The sequence below is a fragment of the Coffea arabica genome, chromosome 2c (assembly GCF_036785885.1).
Source record: "Coffea arabica cultivar ET-39 chromosome 2c, Coffea Arabica ET-39 HiFi, whole genome shotgun sequence".
NCBI lineage: Eukaryota > Viridiplantae > Streptophyta > Magnoliopsida > Gentianales > Rubiaceae > Coffea > Coffea arabica.
The window spans coordinates 14,788,212-14,804,803 of NC_092312.1; the positions used below are offsets into that span (position 1 = coordinate 14,788,212).

General features: G+C 38.6%; 1 protein-coding gene across 1 annotated transcript; it reads left to right on the forward strand.

Annotated features, from left to right (window-relative positions):
- Window positions 1-11,124: 11,124 nt before the first annotated feature.
- On the forward strand, window positions 11,125-15,084 carry LOC140035512 (uncharacterized). Its single transcript, XM_072076769.1, has 6 exons — window positions 11,125-11,467; window positions 11,996-12,623; window positions 13,173-13,396; window positions 14,207-14,527; window positions 14,636-14,709; window positions 14,899-15,084. Exons 1-6 carry the CDS (start codon window positions 11,125-11,127, stop codon window positions 15,082-15,084), a joined length of 1,776 nt encoding a protein of 591 aa, XP_071932870.1.
- The last annotated feature ends 1,508 nt before the right edge of the window (window positions 15,085-16,592 follow it).

Consider the following 16,592-nt stretch of genomic DNA (forward strand, 5'->3'; position numbering starts at 1 on the left):
TTTCTCCCTTGTTTGATAGTTTTGTTTGGTGGCTTAGCTGAGTTTTGCCGGCTCATGTTGTAGCTTATTGCCATTTTCGTGCTGTTTTCTTGTCATTCATACTGCTGCAATTGTGGTAGTTTAGTTGAGCTTTCTTTTGGGTCACTCTGTTGATGGTTAGCTCTGGCTAAAATGGCATGCTTGATTCTCTTTCTTGCCCTATGATTGAGTATTCAATAGATCTGAGTAGTTGGAAGTTGCGAAAATATTGGACACAAGTTTTGCAGAAAGTTTATTTCCAGCTTCGCATGCCTCTCTTTTTCCTGATTTTTGTATTTAAGCATGAGAGTTTTCTGGTCAAAAGTGAAGAAAGGTTGGTTGTCTTGATAGCTTTGGTCCAAGTAGTTGTTAATCGGGACATTAGTTTGGGTTTGTCTAAGGGGAAAGCTGCAAATTCGCAGCAGGAGGTGCGAAGCTGCAGATGAAACTTTCACTGCATTTTTTTTCCTTTCTTTCTTTTGCTGTCGGTCATACCAGATTTGCGTGTTTCTTGTTCTGGAATTTTGTTTATTAGATTTGAGATAGTTGATTCTCTGGTTAGAAGGTTTGTTTCGTTAGAATGACATGCCATAGTTTCCTACTTTGCTCTGTTGATGTTGCCATGGATCCGAAAGGTGCACAACTGAAAGTTGCAGATTTGTATGCGAATGTTTGCTAAAGTATATTTTCTTCGTAGCTTGCATGAAGCTTACATGAAAAACTTCTAAGAATTGCCTTGCCAGGAGATGTTTAGTCATGTTTGATTAGAGTTAGTTCAAAATTTTGCTTGCCGAAGGTTTGTGATTGAAATTTGAGGGTGAAATCATAGACAAAGCATGCTGGAATGAGTTTGTTTATTGCAGAAAATCAGGTCGTAGCACTTGCATGCTTTTTCATGCAAAATAATTCTGAAAAATTGCACTTTGACCCCCCAAGTCTCCCATAATGTTAATTTGGCCCGAGTATTTGAAAAAGCTAATCAATTGGGTCCCTGTGATTTTTGCAGCAATGCATTATGGCCCAATTAGGTTCCATTTTCTTGCAATTAGGTCCTAAGGTGGGTGTATTTTGAGTCATCATTTGGCCTTTCATTGTTTTTGAGACTTTTGAAGCTCTTAAATTTTTCAATTGGTTTTATTTGGTTGATTAATGGTTGCTATTGAGTTTTTTAAATGTTTCAATTAGGTTCAAATGATTGAGTAGTGCTTGCTTTTGGGTCTTTAGTAGATGTTATGCTTGGGGATTGGATGATCATGCCTTGGCCTTGGTCTTTATGTAGTTTTGACTTCATTGAGTTGCAATTGAGGGAAAGTTTGATGTTTTGATGGGTTCAAATTGTTTAATTTATATCTTATCACTAAATTGGTGCATTAATCTTTTGTTTTTGGTGATTTTAGCCTAAGTTAGTCTTTTCTTGGATGATTCTAGCCAAGTTGAGTTTATTCATTTCGTTAATATCATCAACGGGAGGAAGGTATCATTTCTTTTATCCCTTTTTTGTTTCTCTCCTATGTGGACTAATGTGCTAATTGAAATTTGCATGTCTACTTGCTTTCCTAGCCTCTCCTTATTTCCTTTCATTTATTCCATTTATTTTTGATTTTTATTAATGGGGTATGTGTACACCTCTTGGCTTGTAATAGATAGGGCATAGCAAGTAATTTGGTCCATTTTCCCTTTCCCTTTTGTTTTAGTTAGCAAATGTAATGGTTGCATGCCTATGTGTTATATGTTAAATGCTTTATTAGGATTTTGCATCTAGTCAAGCATGCTAAGTGTTATGTGCTACGTGTTTATAAGTGATTCGCATGTCTACTCGCTTTTTGTAGTATAGATGAATGGAATGGATGAATGTACGTCACCACACTAGTCCAACGCTAGTTGTGGCTTCTTTTATCGTTTCCACTAGTCCAACGCTAGTCGGAATTCATAAAATGGGCTAGTCCAATGCTAGACCCAATAGGTTCTTTTTTTCCCTTTTTCATTAAGTGCATGATCACACATATCACGCATTTTTCCTTAGTTTATCACTTGGTATGTTCCTCAAACCCCTTCCCCTTCACTTTAGGACTTGCATCTCATGCTAGTTAGGGTTCATTTGCGTGAAAATCCCCTCTTGATAAGGGAAACGAGCGAGTGTGGCTACTCGATAGCCTTAGCACGCTAGTTTTACCTTCTAATCCGAGGGAAAATCAAAGTCGAAAATTAGGCGTCATCCCCGTACCCAATTTGTTGCATTCCCTTAGGGACATACTTTCATTTTTTCTCACTTCCATGCTCTTTTAATCACTTTTTCTTTCCACATTTCTCAATCCATATTTTTCACTATGTTTTACTCATCTTACTCCACAAGTAGAATTCAAGTTTCATATATATTTATAATCCTATCTTCATTCATTTGCACACACTAATACTTTGATTTTTCATCCAAATTCACACGTGCACTTTCCTTACATACTCACACACTAATACTTTGATTTTTCATCCAAATTCACACGTACACTTTCTTTACACATGCGCACACAAACACTTTGTTTTTTTACACCATTTCATACATGAATCTTTTCATACACTTGCACACTTGCACTTGAGTCACCATTTGCATCAATCGACCTCTATGAGGTTTCCCTTTATTGGCCGCCACAATTCATGTGGTCTGGGACCAAAAAACCTCACGAGAGACATCGTAGAATTTAGGATTGCATTTTTTCATTTTTGCATTCATATAGGCATAATCCAACATGCAATACATACCCTGGGTAGAAAGTTAGGAAAGTTAGGGTTAAGTCACGCAACTAGCCTTGGCTAGGTCAAAGGGGTGCCTTGGAGTTTATCCTTGCCTTCCCCTTTGTCAAACGTGACTCCCGAACCTTTTTCTTTGTTTTACGTAGATTAGGAGTCGTTTTAAAAAAGGTTTATCACTACTTGACTTTAAAACTCATTTTTTGGTGACTTGGTACACCTTAAATCATTACCAAGTGGCGACTCCAAACTTTTCATTTCAAAACCCTTTTTAAAACTATTTTTTGGGTCAAATCGTCGCTTTCCAAAGTCCCATATTAGACCCATATCTTTTTCAACTCACAAAAAATCATTTTTTCCAAACAAAATTGAATCAAAAACATCTTTTTCAAACAATTTATTTTTCTTATCAAAAATGGGGCGCGACACTACTAAGATAGAGAAAACGAACAATTACGGATTCAATTACCTCTATTTAGCAAAATAGCCTATATGAATAATTAATTATTGCGTACTAATCAATCATACATAAGGATTATAACAATTAAAAATAGGAAACACATAAATATCAATAAATGAGGAAGCGATTAAAATAATTTCGATCTCACAGTAATTGTTGAACCAAGTTTTCAGTTGTCCCCTTGACTAGAATTAAGAGGTTAGTCCTCCATTAATGGATAGCAACTATGCGAAAGAGCTTTCTGAAGTTTACAAGATTGTTCCTGGCCTTTTTCTCTAAAGCTAATGAAAAGCAAAGCGAATGGGAGGGTCAAACGGCTGTTTTTTCTCTCGGAGTCACGGTTCTCCCCTCCTTAAAGAAAGGAAAACCTAAGTGACTCTCTAACTCCTCATCTGTCGCCCCCTCCTTTCGAAAGCTAAGGAACTCTTTTTGAAAACTATTGCCAGTCAAAACAAAAACCAAGTCTCCTAATAATAGTCAACAACAGTGGTTCTTAAGGGTCTCTCACAAAACATACGAGAGATTCCCTTTTTTTCTCCCTTCAATTTCGGTCAAAGCAAGATTGGAAGACAATTGCAATGGTCCCCACTTTCCAAGGTCAACAAAAGATGATAAGCAATACAAAGTCGAGAATGGAGGCTCTTGTCTCCTCAGATGCCTTTCTCAAAGCTGCAGCCCATCTCCCTTTAAAAGCATAGCCTCGCAGAAAACCTAAGCCAAGCGACAAACTAACTCTCGCCCAATTAGATTTCTTCAGCTTCTCAAGCGGCCCCACGTACGACAAATTCTCTAAATTTTGATTTTAAGCACTTTTCAGCATCCAGTCCTGCAATTGGCACCAAAACAAAATATCAGTACAATCCACTCAATTACTGGAAATATTTAGTCGAATAAAAGTGCATTAATGCCCAAAATACCCCCTAAAATGCACCCTATCAAAGACGGAGTTGATTTGGCAATACAAGGAGTTGAGAATAAGCCAGAAAATATAAAGGATGCGGATTTCACCGATATGGATAAGAAGGCCAGATCCAGCATAATCTTAAATCTCTCCGATGAGATTTTGCTGGAGGTAGCCACTGAGACTTCGGCAAAGGCCATGTGGAACAAACTTAAGGCCTTGTATATGAAGAAGATAGTCGAGAATCGGCTATATCTGAAGCAGAGTTTGTATATGCTTTGGATGTCTGAAGGTACATCTATACTCTCCCATCTTGATAAATTTGATTCTATTATTATGGATTTGGAGAATATAGATTCAAAAATTGATGATGAAGATCAGGCCCTATTACTTTTGTGTTCCCTTCCCCAGTCCTTTAAGTATTTCCATGATACTATGATTTATAGAAAGGAAACAATTTCGTATCAGAAAATTAAATTTGCATTAAAATCTAAAGAGCAGATAGATAGGGATATTATTGGGAAAACTAGTAGGAGCCAAGCCGATGGCTTGTTTGTTCGGGGTAGATCTGAAAAGAGAAATACAAAAAATAGAAATAGATCCAAATCCAGACATAAAAATGTGGTGTGTAATTATTGTAAACAGAAGGGTCATGTTATCTCTGATTGCTTTAAATTAAAAAATAAAGAAAAGCAAAAAGGAAAATTTGTTGAGAAAAATACTGAATCCGCTGAAGCTAGTATAGCAGCTGATGAGAATGATGGAACTATTTTCTGTGCAATAGAAAATACTTTTAGGTCTAACAATGAGTGGATTTTAGATTCGGATTGTTCATATCATATGTGTCCCAATAGGGACTGGTTTTCAACATATGAATCAACTAAAGGTGGAGTTATTTTAATGGGCAACAATGTTGTTTGTAAAGTTGTTGGCAAATGCACAATCCGGATTAAAATGTACGATGATATTGTGAGGACGCTCACAAATGTTAGACATGTTCCAGATTTGAAGAAAAATCTCATCTCTTTGTGCACTCTTGAGTCTATTGGGTGCAGGTATTCAGGTGGAGATGGAGTTCTCAAAATCACTCGAGGATCTCTTGTTGTTATGAAGGCACACAGATCTGGTACTTTGTATATTTTGCAGGGATCTACTGTTACAGGTGCTGCTGCTGTTTCAACATCATCTTTGTCAGATACAGACATCACCAAATTATGGCATATACGTTTGGGGCACATGAGCGAAAAAGGATTGGACATACTAAGCAAAAGAGGACTTCTTTCTGGACAAAGTACCGGACCATTGGAATTCTGTGAACATTGTATTTTTGGGAAGCAGAAAAGAGTCAACTTCAGTTCACCAGCAATTCACAAGACAAAAGGTACTCTTGATTATATTCATTCAGATTTATGGGATCCTTCTCATGCTCCTTCTAAAGGTGGTGCCAGGTACATATTGACTTTCATTGATGACTATTCAAGGAAAGTTTGGGTCTATTTCCTTGAGCATAAAAATGATGTTTTCTAACTTTCAAGCAATGGAAAGTTTTGATTGAGAAACAAACAGGATTGCATGTTAAGCGGTTGAGAACAGATAATGGCATGAAATTTTGTGAAGGTGAATTTAATGAATTTTGTAAGAATGAAGGAATTATTCGGCATCACACCATCAGGATGACGCCTCAACAAAATGGTGTGGCCGAACGTATGAACAGAACGCTTTTGGAGAGAGCAAGATTTATGATCTCCAATGCAGGGTTGACAAACGACTTTTGGGTAGAGGCAATCAATATGGCATGTTATATTGTCAACCGTTTTCCTTCTGCATCTCTTGATTTCAAAACTCCTGAGGAAGTTTGGTCAGGTACTCCTGCTGATTACTCTAATTTAAAAGTTTTTGGGTATCCAGTATACATGCACGTGAATGATGAAAAATTGGAGTTTAGGGCTAAAAAGTGCATTTTTCTTGGATATGCTTCTGGGGTGAAAAGATACAGATTATGGTATTCTGATCCCAAATCCCCAAAATTTGTAATCAGTAGAGATGTTACTTTTGATGAATTGTCTATGTTATCTTCCAAGAAGGAGTCTTCTAGTCCTTGTACTACTGATAGTACACAGAAGCAGGTGGAGCTTGATATTGGCAGTTCTAGTCCTTCTCAGTCCAAATCTTCTATTCAGCAAGTGCCAGTAGATGCATCTGAATCTACTGTTGAAGATAGTTCAGAAGAAGAGGAGTATTCCATAGCCAGAGATAAAAAAAAAGGAGAAACATTCGACCACCACAAAGATATGCAAATTTAGTTGCATATGCTTTGTCTGTTGCAGAAGAAACTGATGCAGTTGGTGAGCCTTCCACTTATTCAGAAGCAGTTTCTTGTGATGATTCTGCAAAGTGGTTGATTGCGATGAATGAAGAAATTGAATCTTTTCATCAGAATGAAACTTGGGTTCTTGTAAAGCCGCCGTCAAATAAGAAAATAGTTAGTTGCAAGTGGGTCTTCAAGAAAAAGGAAGGTATTCCAGGAGTTGAAAATGCAAGATATAAAGGACGATTAGTTGCAAAGGGTTATAGTCAGGTATAAGGTGTTAATTTTAATGATGTATTCTCACCTGTTGTTAAACATAGCTCTATTCGTGTTTTGCTTGCTTTAGTTGCCATGTATGATTTGGAGTTAGAGCAGCTTGACATTAAGACAGCTTTCTTGCATAGCAAACTTGAAGAACAAATTTATATGAGACAACCCCAGGGTTTTGAAATTGAAGGTAAGGAAGACCATGTTTGCTTATTGAAGAAATCCTTATATGGATTGAAGCAGTCTCCAAGACAGTGGTATAAGAGATTTGATTTCTTTATGTTGGGTCATGGTTATTTAAGAAACATGTATGATAGTTGTGTTTACTTCCGGAAGTTAAATGATGGTTTTTTCATTTATTTGCTGCTTTATGTTGATGACATGTTCATTGCTGCCAAGAATTTGTCAGAAATTCACACTTTGAAACTGCTGTTAAATACTGAATTTGAAATAAAAGATTTGGGAGCAGCTAAGAAAATTCTTGGTATGGATATCAAGAGAGATTGAGGAGTAGGAAAGTTATTCTTGACCCAGAAAAATTACCTTGAGAAAGTTTTGGAACGTTTTGGCGTGAAAGATGCTAAATCAGTATCTACTCCTCTTGCTAGCCATTTTCGGCTATCTGCTGTTCAATCACCACAATCAGATGAAGAGGAAGATTATATGGCATGGGTTCCTTATTCCAGTGCAGTCGGCAGTATTATGTATGCAATGGTTTGTACTCGTCCAGATATTGCACAAGCAGTCAGTGTTGTTAGCAGATATATGTCTTGCCCTAATAAAGCACATTGGCAGGCTGTGAAGTGGATTCTCAGATACTTACGAGGTACTTCAAATGCATGTTTGGAGTTTGGAAGAAATAATAGCACTTTGGTTGGTTTTGTAGACTCAGACTACGCTGGAGATCTTGACAGGAGAAGATCACTTTCAGGCTATGTATTTTGCATTGGCGGTTGTGCTGTTAGTTGGAGAGCTACTCTACAACCTGTCGTAGCTTTGTCTACTACAGAAGCAGAATATATGGCTGTGACCGAGGCGATCAAAGAAGCCTTGTGGTTGAAGAGTTTATTTAGCGAGTTAAGTCTACATCAAAGTGTTACTTTTATTCACTGTGATAGTCAAAATGCCATACACTTGACTAAAGATCAGATGTACCATGAGAGGACGAAACATATTTATGTGAAATATCATTTCATTCGGGATATCATTACTGAAGGAAAAGTCCTTATTCAGAAAATCAATACTAAGGACAATCCAACCGATATGTTTACAAAACATCTTCCACTTTACAAGTTCAACCAGTGCTTGGACTTGGTTGGTATTCGTTGTTAGTGATTTCGGCTCATTGGAGCTTATATGGAGAAGGTGGAGCAGTTTTCGATGGTGGAACTAAAATTATGCCAAGGTGGAGATTTATTGATTTGTCAAGCCACCGCTTCAATTCTTGACTTCAAGCTACAGCCGCAATTCTTGATTTTGTTGTGGTAAAATTTTAATCCCACATCAAACAATAGCAAGGAGAAGTCAGCTGCTGAAGGCTATAAATATAGGGGCCTTTGGTTAGTTTCAAACCACTCAAGAGAGTTATATAGGCTATTAGCTTCTTGAGTCTTCTAGCCCATTTAGTCAAATATTTTAGGTTCTCTTGTTTTGTGTTTAGGAATATTTTCTAAACCTTTTATAAGTGCCTTTTGGCCTAAGAACCACTTTCCTACGGCTTTTGTATTTCTTCTTCATAGTAGAAATATTGCTCCTCCTCCGCCCGTGGACGTAAGTCAATTTGACCGAATCACGTAAATCTTCTGTGTCTTTTATTTGCTTTATTATTTGTCTTTATTGGGTTGCCGCAATCCTTTTATATGGTCGGTTTTACCGCCTAATTATTATATGGCTGGTGTCTACCGCCTAATCTTTATATGGTCGGTTATACCGCCTAATTTCTGTTAACTTTAGTTTGTTTATTTCTAGGCCAGTCCTAACAATATGCACTACCTGTTCAGCAAATTCCTTAAAAGACAACGAGTAGCCTTGTAACCAGAAAATCCAAATTTTCCTATCGAGACAAGATGTAGCATGATCAAAGTGCAAAAACCTACGAACATAAGATAATTGGGCAACTCCCGACAAAGGTTCAATTAAAAAAAGTAGTTGAATTTTATGACTCTGGCAAATGGTCTTCAGGTAGCGCAAAGAGTCCATACGAGATGCACCTCGTATATTCCAGCACAAAAATTAATTGGCCTTAACATTGGAAGATCTAAGCAGATATGTAGCTTTTGAAACATTCTGAGCAGTTGTAGAGCTACTGACCGAGTGTTTACCCCTCCGCGATCTGTCCACTTTTGATTGCTCCCCAATCCGGTGTGGATCCTGATCATCTATCAATGACAGGTCAATAACAATTCCCTGTTGCTGAACTATATCTGGCTAGGACTCCTTGTTGCTCTGCTGCTTTGGAAATGCTGCTATGCCTATAGCATCTGCCCCCATTGATCTTCTCCTAGGGGAGGGAGGCTTAATCCGAGACTTGTAGGGAGAGAAAGATGGAGACTTAGCAATGGACTGCTTATCAGCAATCTTGTCAATCAAGGCTGTCTCCTCCTCAGAGAGATGCTCGAGGGACTGGAAAGAATTGAAAAAAACCAATTCTTTATTGGCTTCGTCAATGTCATCCTCCTCGATGTGTTGCGTTTCAGTATCATGTAGCTGACTGCCGCACTCCTTGTCCATCAAAGTGTTCATCCAATTGTCCCCTTCTAAATGCTGTTGAAAAGAATTGGCCACAATCAAGTCCGCTGCTACGTCTCTGTCTTTGCTCTGGGTGGTTTCTAAAATTTCATTCGTGATCCCTTTACCTGGATTGGACAGGTTGTGAACAGCTTTTGGAACAAAAATCTGCTGCACCGTCTGCAATTCCTTTGCCGCCTGAGAAGCCTTGACTTTGATACTCCTCAGGGGCTTTAAAAATGGGTCTCTCTTAAAACAATAAGTGTCCGTGTGGCCAATTCTGTTACAAAAAGAACAGTAATTTGGCCACCTCTCGTAAAAGACAGGTTGCCAGAAACCATCCTCTGAATCACCGATCCATATCCGCTTTGGCGGCTTGCTTGCAACATCAATTTCTATGAGAACTCTTGCAACAGAAGGTCTCCTAAGGTCCAAAGTTGCGTCATCCAATTGCAATGGGCGACCCAATAAACCCGCTATCTTATGTAAATAGGGTTTATTGAAAAAATGTAGTGGTAATTCCGGCAAATTGATCCATACAGGAGCTATTGATGAGTCTTGACTGGGGCGAAAATCGATCGACCATTTTGAGACATTCATTGGGAATTTTTTAATATGCCATGTCTGCCGTACCCACAAGCGTGTAAAATCTTCCTCCAAAGAAGGTCGTAGGAGTACATGTTTATCATCCAATAAGCCTACTGGGCAATCACCCTTCAAACCTAATAAGACCACAAATTTACGGATAACCTCCATAAAAGGGCATCCCATTGGAAAGCGACCAACCAAGGAGTTCTTGAAAGGCTCCGCCATTGTTCATGATTTCGGCCCATTAGGCCTTATGTGGAGAAGGTGGAGCAGTTTTACTATTATCGATGTTGGGGACTCACCAAGGTGGAGATTTGTTGAAGTCGCAATTGCTGACCAAAGAATTGTGGTTCGTCCCACATCGGAGGAAAGCTAAGGATGCTTTCCATTTTGCGCCTATAAATATAGGCCTCATATGTTGAAGTTAATTGTACCACTCAAGAGAGTTATATGGGCTATTAGTTTCTTGAGTCATTTAGCCTATTTAGTCAAATATTTTAGGCTTTCTTGTTTTGAGTTTAGGAATATTTTCTAAACTCTTTTGTAAGTGCCTATTGGCCTAGGAACCACTTTCCTACGGCTTTTGTATTTCTTCTTCATAGTAGAAATATTGCTCCTCCCTCACCCGTGGACGTAGGTCAATTTGACCGAACCACGTAAATCTTTTGTGTCTTTTATTTGCTTTGTTATCCGTCTTTATATGGTCGGTTTTACCGCCTAATTATTATATGGCTGGTATCTACCGCCTATCTATTATATGGTCGGTTATACCGCCTAATTTGTGCTAACTTGAGTTTGTCTATTTCCTGGCCCGGATCTAACAAACTGGTATCAGAGCCGGTTGTTATATTTTGCAAAGACAGGTTCATCTGGTAGACCCGTTCATCCTGTGGTGCCCACTCATCCTGTGGGGTCCGTTCATCCGTGGGGCCCGCTCACCTTGTGGGGTCCGTTCATCCGTGGGACCCGCTCATCTTGTGAGCCCGTTTATCTTTGTGAGGCCCGCTTATCTCGTGGGGCCCACTCACCTTGTGGGACCCGCTCACGAGACTTGCATATTTGTTTGGCCAGTTTTTTTGAGACAAGCTTCAAGTTACAGATTTTGTGGCAACAATGACGATAACAAAGACGGTTGTCGAGAAATTCGACAGGAATGTCAATTTCGGCATGTGGCAGCTCAAGATTGAGGTCATTCTTGTTCAAGACGGAGTTGATTTGGCAATTCAAGGAATTGAGAAAAAGCCAGAAGATGTAAAGGATGCGGATTTCGCCGATATGGATAAGAAGGCCAGATCCAGTATAATCTTAAATCTCTCCGATGAGGTATTGCGTGAGGTAGCAACGGAGACTTCGGCCAAGGCTATGTGGGATAAATTAAAGGCCTTGTATATGAAGAAGACAGTCGAGAATCGGCAATATCTGAAGCAGAGTTTGTATATGCTTCGGATGTCTGAAGGTACATCTATACTCTCCCATCTGGATAAATTTGATTCCATTATTATGGATTTGGAGAATATAGATTCGAAAATTGATGATGAAGATCAAGTCCTATTACTTTTGTGTTCCCTTCCCCAATCCTTTAAGTATTTCCGTGATACTATGATATATGGAAAGGAAACAATTTCGTATCGGGAAATTAAATCTGCATTAAAATTTAAAGAGCAGATAGATAGGGATATTACTGGGGAAACTAGTGGGAGTCAAGCCGATGGCTTGTTTGTTCGGGGTAGATCTGAAAAGAGAAACACAGAAAATAGAAGTAGATCCAAGTCCAGACATAAAAATGTGGTGTGCAATTATTGTAAAAAGAAGGGCCATGTTATCTCTGATGGCTTTAAATTAAAAAATAAAGAAAAGCAAAAGGGGAAATTTGTTGAGAGAAATACTGAATCCGCTGAAGCTAGTATAGCAGCTGATGAGAATGATGGAACTATTTTCTGTGCAACGGAAAATAATTTTAGGTCTAACAATGAGTGGATTTTAGATTCGGGTTGTTCATATCATATGTGTCCCAATAGGGACTGGTTTTCAACATATGAACCAACTGAAGGTGGAGTTGTCTTAATGGGCAACAACGCTGTTTGTAAAGTTGTTGGCAAAGGTACAATCCAGATTAAAATGTACGATGGTATTGTGAGGACGCTCACAAATGTTAGACATGTTCCAGATTTGAAGAAAAATCTCATCTCTTTGGGCACTTTTGAGTCTATCGGGTGCAGGTATTCAGGTGGAAATGGAGTTCTCAAAATTACTCGAGGAGCTCTTGTTGTCATGAAGACACACAGATCTGGTACTTTGTATATTTTGCAGGGATCTACTGTGACAGGTGCTGCTGCTGTTTCAACATCATCTTTGTCAGATACAGACATCACCAAATTATGGCGTATGCGTTTGGGGCATATGAGCGAAAAAGGCTTGGGCATACTAAGCAAAAGAGGACTTCTGTGTGGACAAAGTACCGGTCCATTGGAATTCTGTGAACATTGTATTTTTGGGAAGCAGAAAAGAGTCAGTTTCAGTTCACCAGCAATTCACAAGACAAAAGGTACTCTTGATTACATTCATTCAGATCTATGGGGTCCTTCTCGTGCTCCTTCTAAAGGTGGTGCCAGGTACATGCTGACTTTCATTGATGATTATTCAAGGAAAGTTTGGGTCTATTTTCTTAAGCATAAAATTGATGTTTTCTTAACTTTCAAGCAATGGAAAGTTTTGATTGAGAAACAAGCAGGAAAACATTTTAAGCGGTTGAGAACAGATAATGGCATGGAATTTTGTGGAGGTGAATTTAATGAATTTTGTAAAAATGAAGGAATTGTTCGGCATCACACCGTCAGAATGACGCCTCAACAAAATGGTGTGGCTGAACGTATGAACAGAACGCTTTTGGAGAGAGCAAGATGTATGATCTCAAATGCAGGGTTGACAAATGACTTTTGGGCAGAGGCGATCAATATGGCCTGTTATATTGTCAACCGTTCTCCTTCTGCATCTCTTGTTTTCAAAACTCCTGAGGAAGTTTGGTCAGGTACTCCTGCTGATTACTCCAATTTAAAAGTTTTTGGGTGTCCAGCATACATGCACGTGAATGATGGAAAATTGGAGCCTAGGGCTAAAAAGTGCATTTTTCTTGGGTATGCTTCTGGGGTGAAAGGATACAGATTATGGTATCCTGATCCCAAATCTCCAAAATTTGTAATTAGTAGAGATGCTACTTTTGATGAATTGTCTATGTTATCTTCCAAGAAGGAGTCTTCTAGTTCTTGTACTACTGATAGTACACAGAAGCAGGTGGAGTTTGATATTGGCAGTTCTGGTCCTTCTCAGACCAAATCTTCTATTCATCAAATGCCAGTAGATACACCTGAATCTACTGTTGAAGATAGTTCAGAAGAAGAGGAGTATTCCATAGCCAGAGATAGAGCAAGGAGAGACATTCGACCACCACAAAGATATGCAAATTTAGTTGCATATGCTTTATCTGTTGCAGAAGAAACTGATGCAGTTGGTGAACCTTCCACCTATTCAGAAGTAGTTTCTTGTGATGATTCTGCAAAGTGGTTGATTGCGATGAATGAAGAAATTGAATCTCTTCAACAGAATGAAACTTGGGTTCTTGTAAAGCCGCCGCCAGCTAAGAAAATTGTTGGTTGCAAGTGGGTTTTCAAGAAAAAGGAAGGTATTCCAGGGGTTGAAGATGCAAGGTATAAAGCACGATTGGTTGCAAAGGGTTATAGTCAGGTACAAGGTGTTGATTTTAATGATATATTTTCACCTGTTGTTAAACATAACTCTATTCGTGTTTTGCTTGCTTTAATTGCCATGTATGATTTGGAGTTAGAGCAGCTTGATGTTAAGACAGCTTTCTTGCATGGCGAACTTGAAGAACAAATTTATATGAGACAACCCCAGGGTTTTGAAATTGAAGGTAAGGAAGACCATGTTTGTTTGTTGAAGAAATCCTTATATGGATTGAAACAGTCTCCAAAACAATGGTATAAAAGGTTTGATTCCTTTATGTTGGGTCATGGTTATTTGAAGAGAATGTATGATAGTTGTGTTTACTTCCGGAAGTTAAATGATGGTTCTTTCATTTATTTGCTGCTTTATGTTGATGACATGCTCATTGCTGCCAAGAATTTGTCAGAAATTCACACCTTGAAACTGCAGTTAAATAGTGAATTTGAAATGAAAGATTTGGGAGCATCTAAGAAAATTCTTGACATGGGTATCAAGCGAGATCGAGGAGTAGGAAAGTTGTTCTTGACCCAGAAAAATTACCTTGAGAAAGTCTTGGAGCGTTTTGGCATGAAAGATGCTAAACTAGTATCTACTCCTCTTGCTAGCCATTTTCGGCTATCTGCTGCTCAATCACCACAATCAGATGAAGAGGAAGAATATATGACACGGGTTCCTTATTCCAGTGCAGTCGGCAGTATTATGTATGCAATGGTTTGTACTCGTCCGGATATTTCACAAGCAGTCAGTGTTGTTAGTAGATATATGTCTTGCCCTGGTAAAGCACATTGGCAGGCTGTGAAGTGGATTCTCAGATACTTGCGAGATACTTCAAATGCATGTTTGGAGTTTGGAAGAAATAATAATACTTTGGTTGGTTTTGTAGACTCAGACTACGTTGGAGATCTTGACAGGAGAAGATCACTTTCAAGCTATGTATTTTGCATTGGCGGTTGTGCTGTTAGTTGGAAAGCTACTCTACAACCTGTCGTAGCTTTGTCTACTACAGAAGCAGAATATATGGCTGTGACCGAGGCAATCAAAGAAGCCTTGTGGTTGAAGAGTTTATTTAGCGAGTTAAGTCTATATCAAAGTGTTATTGATATTCACTGTGATAGTCAAAGTGCCATACACTTGACTAAAGATCAGATGTATCACGAGAGGACGAAACATATTGATGTGAAATATCATTTCATTCGGGATATCATTGCTGAAGGAAAGGTCCTTATTCAGAAAATTAATACCAAGGACAATCCAGCTGACATATTTACGAAACCTCTTCCAGTTTACAAGTTCAAGCAGTGCTTGCATTTGGTTGGTGTTCATTGTTCATGATTTCGGCCCATTAGGCCTTATGTGGAGAAGGTGGAGCAGTTTTACTATTATCGATGTTGGGGACTCACCAAGGTGGAGATTTGTTGAAACCGCAATTGCTGACCAAAGAATTGTGGTTCGTCCCACATCGGAGGAAAGCTAAGGATGCTTTCCATTTTGCGCCTATAAATATAGGTCTCATATGTTGAAGTTAATTGCACCACTCAAGAGAATTATATGGGCTATTAGTTTCTTGAGTCATTTAGCCCATTTAGTCAAATATTTTAGGCTCTCTTGTTTTGAGTTTAGGAATATTTTCTAAACTCTTTTGTAAGTGCCTATTGGCCTAGGAACCACTTTCCTACGGCTTTTGTATTTCTTCTTCATAGTAGAAATATTGCTCCTCCCTCACCCGTGGACGTAGGTCAATTTGACCGAACCACGTAAATCTTTTGTGTCTTTTATTTGCTTTGTTATCCGTCTTTATATGGTCAGTTTTACCGCCTAATTATTATATGGCTGGTATCTACCGCCTATCTATTATATGGTCGGCTATACCGCCTAATTTGTGCTAACTTGAGTTTGTCTATTTCCTGGCCCGGACCTAACAGTAGGAAATGGGATTCCTTTTGCTCTGAACTCTCTCTCTCTCTCTCTCGCTTGGCTGGTATGATGGAGAAAGAAAGAAAAAGTTTTCGGTTTAGAGTATCGGGAGTTGTGGCTGAAGGTTATTGGTGTAAATGGGAAGATTGGCTGAAACAAAGGTTATTGAGGCATATTAACATAAACAAGGCAAAAACTTAAGTTCTTCTTGTAGTTTGAACACCCTTGCTCGGATGGTTGCAAATAAGAAGGGGATCTTTGATTATAAACTGGAGGAGCGATTCCTAGTAGACAATGTTGATGTTTTAATAGATTTGAAAATATTAGTTTAGCTTTGTGCCTTGTATCTTGTAGGTTTGACACAGGGTACGACGGTGTTATGTCCCGGATTTGAAGCATGAAAATTACAACCATGAAATGTGCCGTTAACTATAATTTTTAATGATTTTAAGCTTATTCTAGTGGCAATAAGTTTTTATTATTAAATATACCAAAAAAGGAATAAAAGTACTTTAACAGAGAGAGATATCTAAATTGCTCATTCTTCTACGAACATGATGTAATACAAATACACACTTCAATTCTCCGTGTGGAGCCGATAATTTGGTTGGCATTAGATCCCAAATGAGGAGGGGGGGCATGAAAAGTCCACATTTTCGAATCTGACCCGCGAATATTTTTACAAGAATCACTTGTTTACAAAGACCAAAAATATTTTTGCATGTGTCACTTTGCTGTATAGAGAGGAAATCTGAATCATGGTTCAATAAAATCAAAAATACGTCTGAAACAAGCAATAGTGACACAGATTCTGCTGTAATAGAGGACCTGATGAATCCAAGTAAATACTGCAAAAATTTGTTGACCGTGAGAACTTGAATTGGTTTAACAGAAGACTTATTATGGCATGCGACTGGATACTGAAA

What these genes read in the sequence shown, in the direction of transcription:
- LOC140035512 (XM_072076769.1), top strand. Translation starts at nt 11,125, where the DNA reads ATGACGATAACAAAGACGGTTGTCGAGAAATTCGACAGGAATGTCAAT. An exon ending in CCTTCTAAAGGTGGTGCCAG is followed by an intron (nt 12,624 to 13,172) that starts GTACATGCTGAC and finishes GAAAGGATACAG; the next exon opens with ATTATGGTATCCTGATCCCA. An exon ending in TAGATATATGTCTTGCCCTG is followed by an intron (nt 14,528 to 14,635) that starts GTAAAGCACATT and finishes TTGGTTTTGTAG; the next exon opens with ACTCAGACTACGTTGGAGAT.